At 37.7% G+C, this 13,038-nt stretch overlaps 1 protein-coding gene across 1 annotated transcript in view; it reads left to right on the forward strand.

Annotated features, from left to right (window-relative positions):
* gnai2b (guanine nucleotide binding protein (G protein), alpha inhibiting activity polypeptide 2b) overlaps nt 1–12,000 on the forward strand; it is a 37,836-nt gene extending 25,836 nt beyond the window's left edge. Inside the window, exons 3-9 of the mRNA XM_035662022.1 lie at nt 604–745; nt 4,540–4,700; nt 7,689–7,817; nt 9,607–9,736; nt 10,177–10,330; nt 10,480–10,672; nt 11,475–12,000. Coding sequence (XP_035517915.1) covers nt 604–745; nt 4,540–4,700; nt 7,689–7,817; nt 9,607–9,736; nt 10,177–10,330; nt 10,480–10,670 — 907 coding nt within the window. The 3' untranslated portion in view covers nt 10,671–10,672; nt 11,475–12,000. The remainder of the gene's footprint in view (nt 1–603; nt 746–4,539; nt 4,701–7,688; nt 7,818–9,606; nt 9,737–10,176; nt 10,331–10,479; nt 10,673–11,474) is intronic.
* The last annotated feature ends 1,038 nt before the right edge of the window (nt 12,001–13,038 follow it).

The following is a 13,038-nucleotide window of genomic DNA, read 5'->3' on the forward strand; positions in this document are numbered from 1 at the left end:
TTGAAACTAGTGATTGAGACCATAGGTAAAAGGTAAAAGAGGTACAAAATCAAGTGAGAAGTAGGGTCATTTTTCCATAAGACTCATGACTAAATACTATGAGACTTTTTTTTTGCTGCCCTCCTGGCCATTACATAGAATGCAGGTTTAAGACACTTCTATGTAGGCTTCACTACACAGACCTGGAAGCTCTGTCCACTAATTAATGAGTGATTCCCCGATAAAGTGTTTATTTATATCTATCTTTTTAGTACAAAATTCCCTCTGCATTTCTGAAGACCATATTTCTGTGGTGGGATAGTTTGGGGAATTTTGTTGTAAAAAATACTGTAAATTTGGAAGGTGACCACCTGATTTATCTAACTCATATTAACTTAAACATTTAAACATTTGAATGCATTTTTCATAGAACATAAACTGCAGATTTTGTCCTACATTATTTACAGTGGAATTGCTTCAGGAATGGATCAGTATGAACAAGCGGGATGATTGCGGCAAGCAACATCTTCACACATTACTAGTGCTTGAGGACTGACTTGACAAAACTATACCTACCCTTCAATGTACACTTAAATAAATATTGCATATTTTTGCCATTCTCAGGATCATCCATGAAGATGGCTACTCAGAAGATGAGTGTAAGCAGTACCGAGCAGTGGTTTATAGTAATACCATCCAGTCTATTATGGCCATTGTTAAAGCCATGGCCAGTCTCAAGATAGACTACAGCAACCCTTCCAGAGTGGTAAGACACACAAGCACACAAACACTCAAAAACATATTCTATTAGTTATAGCATTTGTTGTCACATATGTCTGTATATATCATTACATAAATATTTGTTATTTTTATCCTCCACAAAAACTTACATCTGATGGCATAAGTTGTCATGAGTTGACCACAAGCAGGAAACACTCATCTCATGCTCAGTAACTTGCTTTATCAGACAAAACTGTAATGAACAGAGTCAGCTTGAGTACAGGATACAAGCAGGTGTTATCACGTACATACCTGAAAATGTCAAAACTATTGCAAATATACTGAGATAATTGTTAAAAATCAGTGGTTTTAATAAAGTGAGAGCAGAAAGCTGACCGGTCTAAAAGCCATCATCATTGTGTGAGAATGGAGAATTCATTTGGCTTCACTAACTGTGGACAGATCATGATCTCCCTCAGGCCATAACAAAACAAAGCCTCTTTTATCAACACCACCTTGCAGTTGTATATCCGGTGTAGTCCTCAAGACTTAGTATACTTGCCTACAACTCAAATCACAAGAGTTGGCCTTTGTTTCTACAACCCACTTTGTCCCTTTCACTTTTCTTTCTATTTCACAATAATTGGGAGGAAAAAGTCAGTTGCATGCACTGCCCATTATCTCTGAAACAAACATTTTACTCCCTCACTTATCCGTATTCCAGTTTAACCCAGTAAACAAAGATTACTTCAAGGCTGTGATGCTTCCAGGAAAACAAGCTTGTTTCTCAAATCATGCCTTTTCTCTGCAGTTCCTGTTCAGCCAATAACATTGCTAAACTGTGCTAGTGTTTAACAAATGTGGGATTTTGTGATTTCCAACCTCCACCTGTTCACAGCAGCCCTTTTTCAGCTGTTAAATAGCTGCTGGTACTAGAAACTAGAACACTCTTTTCTGATCCATCTTTCTAACCTGGAGGGAAACGGTCCTTAACGAGACTCCATCTTTGATCTGCTCTCTCCTCAAAGTTGTAATAGACAGAGAAGAGGCTGCAAGTGTGCCTAGTACTAGCAGCTGCTGCAGCAGCAGACAGGCCACTGAGGGCTGTTTCTGAAATTGGATTTATTCAGAAGTGCTGGCAGTACACATTTGAACTGCACATTTAGTTGCCTGGTCCTTTCTGCTGCCTCAGCAATGACACAAATTAATGCCTTGTTTTGAAAGCGTATTAAAGTAGCTAATATAATATTTATATATATATAGCGATATAAGTATATAAGCTAAGCAGCCAAAGAGGTTTATGTTAGAATGAAATAACAGTTTGGTCTTTTTTTGTCCTCATCTTTTAGCATTATATTATGTATAGCATCATCAAGTGCATATTGAAGACCCTTTTCTTTTACAACGTTCGCGTTTTAAAAGGAGTCAGCTGGAGAAACGAAAATGTCAGCCAAGGGTTTCCAGCCAACTTGTGGAACTAACGTTAGTTTAATTATTTAGCGACAGCTGATCGAATCTGCCAGCAATAGTTGTCATTTCAGCCGACAAAATCAACAAGAGAAAGGCCTCCTTCTGTAGACCCACTGTTTAAAAAATTACTAAGAATTTCGACCCTCATCAATGTAAACTGCTTTTCCTTATGAGAACTGAAAGCTTGAGAGGCATTACTGGGCTTTTCAGCTTTCCTCTGTATATGATTGTAGATTGAATATGTTTGGGATTTTGGACCATTGGTCTGTGAACTGTGATTATTGTTAACATTTTATAGATTAAATGCTCAAATTAATCAAAACTATTTGATTAATTTTTTATGAAAATAATAATAAAGTGCAGCCCTAATTAAACACATTCACAGAACTTCATCAGCGCGTTCATTAAACTCTCACACAGAAACACACAGACACACAGTGCACACACAGACACACCATCAGCATCAACAGCAAGGCAGAGCTACAGGCAGAGATCCAGTCTGCGTCACCCTGTGAACCCTTATCAGCCAATGAACAAGCTGTCAGTGAGGTCTAACAGTGGCTGAACTCATTTCTGAGGAGGAGTGTGTGTGTGATTTTACAGGCAAGTCAGCGTATGTGTGCTGTAACTGAAGCTGTAATAGAAGGATTGAGGACTCTGCTGTGGTCATTAGAGCGGGATGGATAGACTTTTTTTCCCCCTCTGACAGATCTGTCAAATGGCTGCATGTACGTGACGATACTCTCACAGACTCCCACACTAGCAATTAGTGTGCTAGCCTGCCCATACTTGCACACAGCAGCACTGTAGAAATGCACACACACACACACACACACATATTGTGCATGTGTACAGGCATGCATGCAGACAAAAACATACATGAAACCAAAACATCCACACACACATTATCCAAGCTATTGTATATATAGTATATAATTATGTTGAGGGAACAGGAAGAGGAAGAGTTCAAACAAACATATCACATTCCTAGAGATTCACTGTTGTATGCATGACTTATAATCCAACAAAAAAGGTGTCTCTTTCATTGGTGGTGTATAAACTCACTAGTCATAGCCACTGCAACAAAATGCCACTAGAATAAAACAAATTACCAAGCACAAATAAGACTATTGTCTATTTCAAACATTGGAGTGCAGACACAAAAACTCCGAAAGCTGTTATCTTCCTCAGAGTAAAGAGTAGTGAGTGCTGATTGATGCTCACCAAGAACAATGTAACAAATTAACATCAATCGGCTGAAGAAAATCAATTAAAAATATAAAAGCTCGACTAGGAGCGCAGATGTTTGCTGCCTGGCAGGAAAGCAGGTTGAAACAGAACTGCATTTCTCATCAAATGTGACCATCACACACAGTAAGATAGTGTTTCCTGCCAAAATTGTCAAAATCATTCCTTTATTTTAATGATGACTACATACATATTCAGAATCCTTGTAGACAGAAACAGAGCCCCTCCTGCAGCACTGCTATGCTGACACATGCAAATGAACAAGGAAGACCAGACATAAATTATAGCTCAGAGAATATAATTAAAGTCATGCCAAGAGGAAGACGGAGAGTCGTGAGAAACAAACAAGGTGGGACAGAGCAGGAAATCAAGCCCACATGTGGTTTACCTTGAGTCACACTAACATATCTCACATATCTTACATGTGCTCAGTCCAGATTGGCTGGCATCACTTTATCATTCGTTTCAGTGATATTGTCATCACCATACATTGCTAACATCATAACCTTTACTTCCTCAGCCCTAGTTCAGAGACAAGGCTTTCCATGACTACATTTATTTAGCATTATGTATCAAAATGCTTTACTAGTGGCTGAGAATATTCAGTATGGGGGTGTATGTAACAGATTTGCTCAACTGTAGCTCACACACAGTCACTTATTTCATTTAGACTGTTTAATATTTCCATAGATTTTATTAAGTTTTCATCTTAATAGTTCCCATGTGTCCATAGGAGTTGAAGAGCATTTAGCTACCACAACTTATTTTATTGTGCCCTTAAAAGAAAGGTTCACATTTGCTCTCAAATGTACTTGAGAAGCTATTGGTAGTTGTAATTGTTCCTCTCCATGTTGGCTGCAAAAAGAAGTAGAAATTTTAATATAAGAGTTAAAGGACAAACTGCAAAGTCAGACAAAGCTAATATGAGCCTTAAGCGGTGTGTTTTAGACTTAATACAATGGGTATATCTTCCAAAGTTACACAGCAAGCCCTATCCTTTCATCATGCATTATTATTGTTTAACTCAATACACAAATATATACAGTGATTACAGATTATGTATGTTTTTTATCTTGTGTAGGATAACTAAGTCTTGTCCTGTGTCCTTATCGCCTCCTGCAGGACGATGCCCAGCAGCTCTTTGCCCTGTCTGCAGCTGCTGAAGAACAGGGCATCTTTCCTGATGACCTTGCCAACGTGATCAGGCGACTGTGGGGCGACAACGGCATACAGAGTTGCTTTACGCGGTCGCGAGAGTACCAGCTCAATGACTCTGCTGCATAGTGAGTGTGAATTTGTATGTGTATTTCATGCTGTGATCCCACTTAGGAATCAAATATATGTTTTTCTCCAAAAATGATTCTACTTCAACAAAGTTGGAAATATTTTCCAGTGTGTTGGTGTGCTTGAATCTATGATTTTTAATATTCTACTCACTTTTGTCCAATTCAGGTTGCCATTTATCAAAGTTGTCCCTACATATCCTCTTCTACTTGTACATCAATCAATATGCAGTCTGCTGCTGCATACACTGGATTCTATGATCCACCACTATAAATGTAAATGTAAGGAAGTGGGAAGCCTTACAGCTATTCGTCAGGTGTCCGCTTTTCCTCATCTTGCAAGTGCCTGCACTTTAGTATTATTTTAATACGATTATAAAACAGCTCAAGAAAGTGACAGTGTTGATTGTATTTGGTTGATCGTTGCCATCAGGTAGTACATGTTCTTATCCTGGTGTTGTGATGGATCTAATGGTGCAGTCCTTTCAGCTTCTCTTATATGCGCTGCAGTCTTTAACTTCTCAAGGGAGTTATAAGACTGGAAAGATAGTCCAATAACTTCCCTTTAGTGATTATTTCTCCCTCTCTGGGTTTGATTCTTTAATATTGTAACTTGATAAGCAGAGCACAGAATAGTTTGTCTTGGGGGAGGAAAAAAATGAGAGTCATCGTTTACTTCAAAGGAAATTGTCCTTCAAGTAAACTATGAGAATTGATAGTTGTGATAATAAAAACCCCAAGTGACCCCTTTGATTTTTGTGGGTTTTTTAACAAGTTGATTACTTTTGTGGTAGTGCAATATAAAAGTCAGAAATGTTGCTTTGTGCGCTGTGTTCATTATAACTCTTTCATCTCATTTGGAAATATTTTGTAATGGCTGCAATGACGTGAAAGAAAAATATTTGTTTAATCATTTATTCTGTTGTTACACTTAAATAAGTCTGCCAGGTTTTATTAGCTCATTAATTATTGTGAATGTTGTGATCTGTACAACTAAAATGCTGGATTTATATCTCTTTCTGCGCGTGAAGCATAGTTTGATTCGACTACTAAAGCTTCCAGCTTGGATGATGCAATCCTTTATGTACTTTGGGCAGGATGTGTCAAACATGGTGAAGATGCTTCCTCACTCCCCTACACAAAGCATGAAGGCATAGAAGGAGAGTGGGAAAGCAAGACAAGAGTGAAAAGGAAATAGATGCAGCCAGTTTGATAGCTGGAGAGAAGGAAACAACATACTGTCTTTTTCTCTCTTCTGTGTGAAATGTACCTGTTCCTTTCAACCTTTTGCATATTTTCAATACTGCTTTTTAAAGTAAGGAAGGCCCAATTATCTTACTTTTAAGAGACAAATCATCAGATTGACTTCAGAGTATTTTTTACCTTGGAATTTTGTATTTAATCAAATCACAACAGGAAAAATAAAACATTTATTTTACAAACATCATAGATTCCCTAAAATGGAGCAAATCAGTAAAGAATAGTGCATGTTGCCATAGAAATCCTCCCACTAGGGATTGTATGTACACTAGTACTAGTAGGTCTAGTGGTAATCCCTTAGTGGTTTGCAATAGACATTTCAGTGAGCCATTTCATTTGGAGATTTATATGTGAGTACAGAGTATTTGCACAATTGATATTTGGCATCCACGCTCTGACCTCATATCACTCCCCACAAGTATACACCAAACTGCATTAGATACAGAGCCTTACACCAGGTATTATGTATATCTGTTGCAGAAGATGTAATATCTAGTGAACTGAGGTGGATAAATTGAAACACAGCAAAACCGCCAGATATGCAGCAGCAGGCCAAGACATCAGCTATGCAGCATAGAAATGTGCGGTTTAGATCAAACAGACAAATCATTTCTAAAGTGTTATGTTGCGTTGAGGTTGAGATGCAGCAGGTAAGTACATACATGTTTATATAAGCTTTAAGTTTGCAAGGAGTGCAGATAAGTGTGGACAGTGTGAACAGTGTCAGCAAGGTGAATATACTGTATTATAATGTGATGAATAGTAAAGCAGTGTGGATGTGTGGATGACTACCTACAGTATCTTGTGTGTGTGTGTGTGACACAAGCCACAATGAGTTCTAACTGAGCCCATACTACTGCAGGGAAATAATAATGGGTATGGTCTGCATGCAAGACAACGATCATGTTTACATCCCCAGAGCTAATATACAATATTACCTTCTACCAGAGACCCGAGTCTGCAATGAGCCACCATGAAACCCCTACGCCAACAGTAATAACCATGGGGGAAATATGTTTTAACCAATTCAGCGCATACACTCATACTTAAACATGAGTACACCGCTATGTAAAGTCGACAACTATGACAAGAAAACTTTGCTGTAAGATTTACCATAAAAAATAACCCACAGTTCATCCAGCAGTGACACCAACCAAGACACTGCCAGCAAGCAAATGATGTACTTAGTGTGGCTTGATGATGTGAAGTTGTGATCTATAGCATCATGTTGCATGTTGATCGGTATTTTTAAAGTAGCAATGTATCAAATGACAGTATGAAAGCGGTTCATCAAGTGATGAACCTAAAGAGAATTATCACCTCAATCTGCAGCTCCCCCTCAGCTTTCTAGTTCACTGTGTCAACAAAGTGCTGACATGTTATTTGATTAACAGCTTAATTAAACTTGATTTATCCCAACTGCAGTTTGGAGCCGCAGTTCTGGGAGGATAACAAGTGATGAGTCTAACCTGCATAATGCATTTGGTAATAATGAACTATTACAAGGGCTTAGCATAATCCCTTAAAAGGCACTTAAACAGTCAAATGAAATTATATCAAGTAAAGTTGAATGGTCTGTTATTGAACGCAGCAAAATGACTCACTCCACAGAAAAGTTCTACAGTTCAAAGCAGTTAAGTAAATCGCAGACTGTTTTGTCTGATGTTCTATATGTCCATATGTAGTTTGCAAATCTTGTTGAAATCTTGATCTCTATCTCTCTCTTAGTTACCTGAATGACCTGGAGAGGATAGCTAAAGCAGATTACATCCCCTCCCAGCAGGATGTACTGCGAACTCGGGTCAAGACCACTGGCATAGTGGAGACTCACTTCACCTTCAAGGAACTGCACTTCAAGTAAGGCCATTTAGAAATAAATACATGTTAAAAAAAAAAAAAAAAAAACACTGCAAACTCCAGTCTCCCTTTCTATGAAAACAAGCGCTTTAGCCATTTGCAACCAATGTGAGAGTCCAGAGAACTCTCACTTAGCAACTCACCCACAGTGAGAGGGTGTATTTGACATCTAGTAACCTGAGTGGTAATATGACCCCCTAGTGTTCACTCATCTCTGAGGCTTGCTTGCAGTGTTTTTTGATGATTAAAAACTGCCACTCTTACTAACCACACAAGAATACATGAAAAATGACCAATACTGAATAAAACAGAGCTGTCCTTGATACTATTTTGAGGGAACAGCAAGTTCAACAGCAATATCTTGGATATTGAATATCAGGGGAAAATGCGGGTATGTTGTCACAAGTGTTTGCATCGAATTAGGCTCTCTCGGTGTAAGCTGTGACATCACTGCACCAGCCGACTCCACACCTGCTCTAAACAAATTGCTAGACTTAATTTTGGTCTCAACATTAATAGCAACGAGGGGCGACTGACCCTCCTGGCTTGAAATGTGCAGCTCAGCTACTAAGAAGCCAAATTATACCTGCAATTAAAAGCTTAATTATCACGATTGCACTGAGAGCTGAGGAAATGAATTAAATCCTGCCCACTGTGCTCTTGCTCAATAGAACAAGAGCTTCATATAGTCCTAACATTTGAGTGTGTCCTCCATGGTACAATATTGTACTGTAGGTCTTACATAAAATATGCTCTGACCCAGCCTGAGCACTCGTGTGGGATAGTAATGGATGTATAGCTATATCTCTTAATGTTCGAGAGATACAGTAAGTGTTTAAACATTTGATAACCCATTATACTGAAGCAGGTCCAACTGATGTATAGTGTATAGGTCAATATATAAAATATATCCTATAAGAGTGCAAAGAGTAGATACGTGTGTCTGAAATTATAATAAAAGGTATATTCTTCTTATTCTTATAGATATCAGTTACTTTGTTTGTTTTCTAATACACTACACTTTGTGAAGCAGCTGAACAGTTCTGGATAATAAAAAAAAACAAAAAAAAAAACAGCAGCAGCAGCCACATAGCTCTGATGTGATCTGTTTCCTGATAAACTCTCTGATATTTACCTTCTGTCACAGCCTCAATATTTGGCCTGAATAATACATGGAGGCAATCAATAAGAAAAAAGTCACGTTTTTGTAATTCTGTCCTGTTTGCCATAATAAGTACGGAAAGGAAATACTTACAGATACAGAGAAATGTCATCTTTTGACAATGGCTTAATTTAGATTCATCAAAATGGTGCTTCTTGGGTGCCTGCTAACCTAAACTGGGTTTGCTGAAACCTCATATTCGTCCTCCGTTTCATCAAAATATGGCTGCTGGGTGTGGGGAACTGTTAACGCTTCACACCTGTAACAGCTTCGATCACAGTGCTCAGTGTCCCCATTAGCCAGTGCTTTGCTCTGAACTTAGAGGCCTGCCCGCCTCTCTTAGCCCGCATTGACCCTGCAGTCTTTTATCAGATATCTGACAGACACCTCTACACCCCCTCACCTTTTTGTTCTCAAACCAGCCTCATGAAAGCTTAATGTACATCCAGGGATGGAATATCACCCTAACTTTCTCCTTCCTTCCTTCTTCACCATCATTCTTCCTGAAATGTCCTCTTCTATGCCCTGTTTTACCTCATCAGCTTCACCTTACTGTCTTTCATTGTGACCTTCTTCCCCACTAGCACACATTCACAGTGTATCTCCTTTGCTTCGTCCCCTTCACAGAATGTTTGATGTTGGAGGACAACGCTCAGAGAGAAAGAAGTGGATCCACTGTTTTGAAGGAGTCACAGCCATTATTTTTTGTGTTGCACTGAGTGCTTATGATCTGGTGCTGGCTGAGGATGAGGAGATGGTAAGGACAAATCTACTTTCTTTCTGTGTCTTCATCTGCACGGATGATATAATTTTACGAGCTTTATAAATCTGCTTTTTGGTTCATTTTCAGGGGTAGTTTAGATTATAAGGTAATCCTTCCTTTATTATAGCTTAATAATAGCAAGCTTTAACGATCCATTTGCAGTTGAAGCAGTAGAGTGAAATTATGTGGTGAAAGTTAATTTTTCAAGTGACTTGAACCATTTGACCTCAATTTCTTTGAAATTGAAATGCTGATGACTTTAAAGAAACTTCTCAGAAGAGACTTGGCCAAAAGATGCTCTGAAGAACCTCCTCTGGACTGATTATTCCTTACATGTAAAATATTAAACAACATCTTCCCCTGGTGGCAGCTCTGATGTGTTGTTGTGCTTTCAATGGAGGCCATTAGCCATGACCAATTTTGCTTCTCTTCAGAACCGAATGCATGAGAGCATGAAGCTGTTTGACTCCATCTGCAACAACAAGTGGTTCACTGAGACCTCCATCATCCTCTTCCTCAACAAGAAGGATCTCTTTGAGGAGAAGATCACTCGCAGCCCCCTCACCATCTGCTACCCAGAATACACAGGTACACAGTGGAATGTCAGGGGTCGCACTGCACCTGAGAGCAGCATTTTAAGAGTTAAACATCCGTACAACCACAGGTTGCTAGCAAATCACAACATAAGAAAACCTAATCTGTCATCTTAATGACAAATCACTTCCCCATCTTCCCAGGAGCCAACAAGTTTGATGAGGCAGCCAGTTACATTCAGACCAAGTTTGAAGACCTGAACAAGAAAAAGGACACAAAGGAGATCTACACCCACTTCACCTGTGCCACTGACACCAAGAATGTGCAGTTTGTCTTTGACGCAGTCACCGATGTCATTATTAAGAACAACCTGAAAGACTGTGGTCTTTTCTAAAGGTAGGATATGTGACAGAGTGGTGGAAATGTCATCAAACAGCTTTAGGTAATTTAGGGGACCTAGAGCTGATACGATTCATCAAGTTATCAATTAACTGGCAACAATTTGATCATTGATTGTTTAAGTCATTTTTTAGGCAAAAATGCCTAAAACCTTTTGGCTGGCTTCTCAAATGTGATTATCTATCTATTTTCTGACCAACAAATAGTTGATTCATTAAGAAAATTGCCACAGGTCCCTAAATAAAAAGGAAGGAGATTTTAACTGATTATTAAACAGTATAAATATAATAATAGACTGGCCTCTAAGTGGATATTTTAAGTCATATTGTGCATGTAACTGTATTACATCTACTCACACAGAGCCTTAAAAAGTAGCTTCAGTGGAGTTTTTCAGTGATATTATTTTTGTACATATTGAGGCAAATGTTTGGAGAGACTATGTTGGTGTAAAGGCTGTTGAGATTTTTATTTGTCATTACTTTAAGCACCACAAATATGTATTTCATTCAAATCAAGAATGGAATTAGACATTGCAAAACCTCAGCAAGTGAAACCAAAACATCTGCATGGCTAGGCACTACTTGGGATTATTGTGTTTCTGTGTTTGGCAAGTAAAATGTAAACTAATTTTACTTTGTGTGATTCACTGTAATTGCTGAGGAACAGACTACACAGGATACATTAGTAAACATAAATTACAGTCCTTGTTTATTAAAATAGTGAAATAGCAGCTCCTCTCTCTACATTTTTTATTATATTTGTCTAAATTTGCTTTTTTGTTGTCTTTCTGTTCATGCAGGACAATGCCCGACGCACACAGACTGCATGAGAGACTGCAACTGCCATGTAATGATTATTGATTTTCATAATGAAAACCCTAACTGACTTGATTCCTAGAGGGGAAACCTTAAAGAACTTCAACAATCAATGATTTGCAACCATCACATTCTCTGTCAATTGTGTTATTATGTTTTTTATATATATTTCTTACTGCTCTGGATCAGGGGTTCTCATACTATTCATACTGAACGCCTGTAAATAGATCTTTGAACAAGGACCCCCTTATTGGACAATAATCGCTAATATTCAAGGGAACTTACCTGAGAATTGTTGTTTTTAAATTACATTTGTAACTATAAATTATATTATCTGACTGGCTTAAGTAGAAAATAATTGTTGGAAGAGTAAAACCAATAATAATAATCTATTATCTCATTGTGTCACATGGAAAAGTATTTTTCATCCTTAGTAGGCATTCAAGGACCAGTTTGAGAACCACTTGTTAAAACATTAGTTAATAAAAGAAAAAGTCACATTTTTTTGTATTCAGATCTCTTTCTCTCTCTTTTGAGTTATTTAAGTTTTCATTTTACTTTCTGTTTTTGCTTTTGAAGCTTAATAAGAGAATACAATACAAAAAACAACTTTTTATAAAATCACATTAATTTATGTTAACTAATGTTGGCATTTTATGAACCTTTTGACTGCACAGAGCTTATTTTTAGAAGAAAACAAACAAGCATGGAGAATGAAAATGGATGAAGGGAAAATGTTTTTTGTACAATGTTTACACAGAATCAATATTCGTCGTTGTATAGTGCATTGTTCTGCATGACTGTCCATAGATTAGCTTGTATCCCACACAAACTGAATAACATTCCTTAAGTAACTGAAAACAGTGTTATGTGTCACTTTTAAGATATCTGCAAGATTTTAAGTGGTTTTCTCTGTTCCTAACATGGATTGTTCTGTTTGTTTCATTCCAAGTCTTATTACATATGTTTGTGCCTTGATATATGTTTACACTTGTTCTTTAGAGACATGCTATCTCCATAGTGTGAATTAGGGCTATTTCTACTCCACTTCAGTTCACATAACCTATGGTTTAAGATGCACCATAACACAGAGACAGACAGATGATAGTTGTTCATTAATATCAAGGTAAAAGTCACTTGTTAAATGTAAATAAAAGTTTGGTCACATGATCATTTATTCTACAGTGTGATGTGTCAAAAGGAAATCTACAATTTATTCTTCCATAATAAATGTTTTGGACCAAAATTCTACTAAAGATAAACCAAAAAAAAGCATATTTGTTAAAGGGGTGATTGCGAACCAGAGCACAGTTGCACTGGCATTGCACTAGAAAATGGAGCATGTGAAAATAGTGATTTAATTCCTTGCGACTCTCACAGAAAAACCTATTTTTCTTTAAGGTAGGTGACATGAATCTATTTTAGTACCTTGGATATTGCTGGAGTACTGAAGTACTGTAAGTGTTTCTGAAGTACTTACTTGAGTATTTGCTATATAGTATAGTATAATATATTTTGCTATTTTTGGGGCTTTTTATTGCCTTTAAT

This window comes from Morone saxatilis, unplaced genomic scaffold (genome assembly GCF_004916995.1).
Source record: "Morone saxatilis isolate NCDOM2014 unplaced genomic scaffold, NCSU_SB_2.0 Contig18, whole genome shotgun sequence".
NCBI classification, from domain to species: Eukaryota; Metazoa; Chordata; class Actinopteri; family Moronidae; genus Morone; species Morone saxatilis.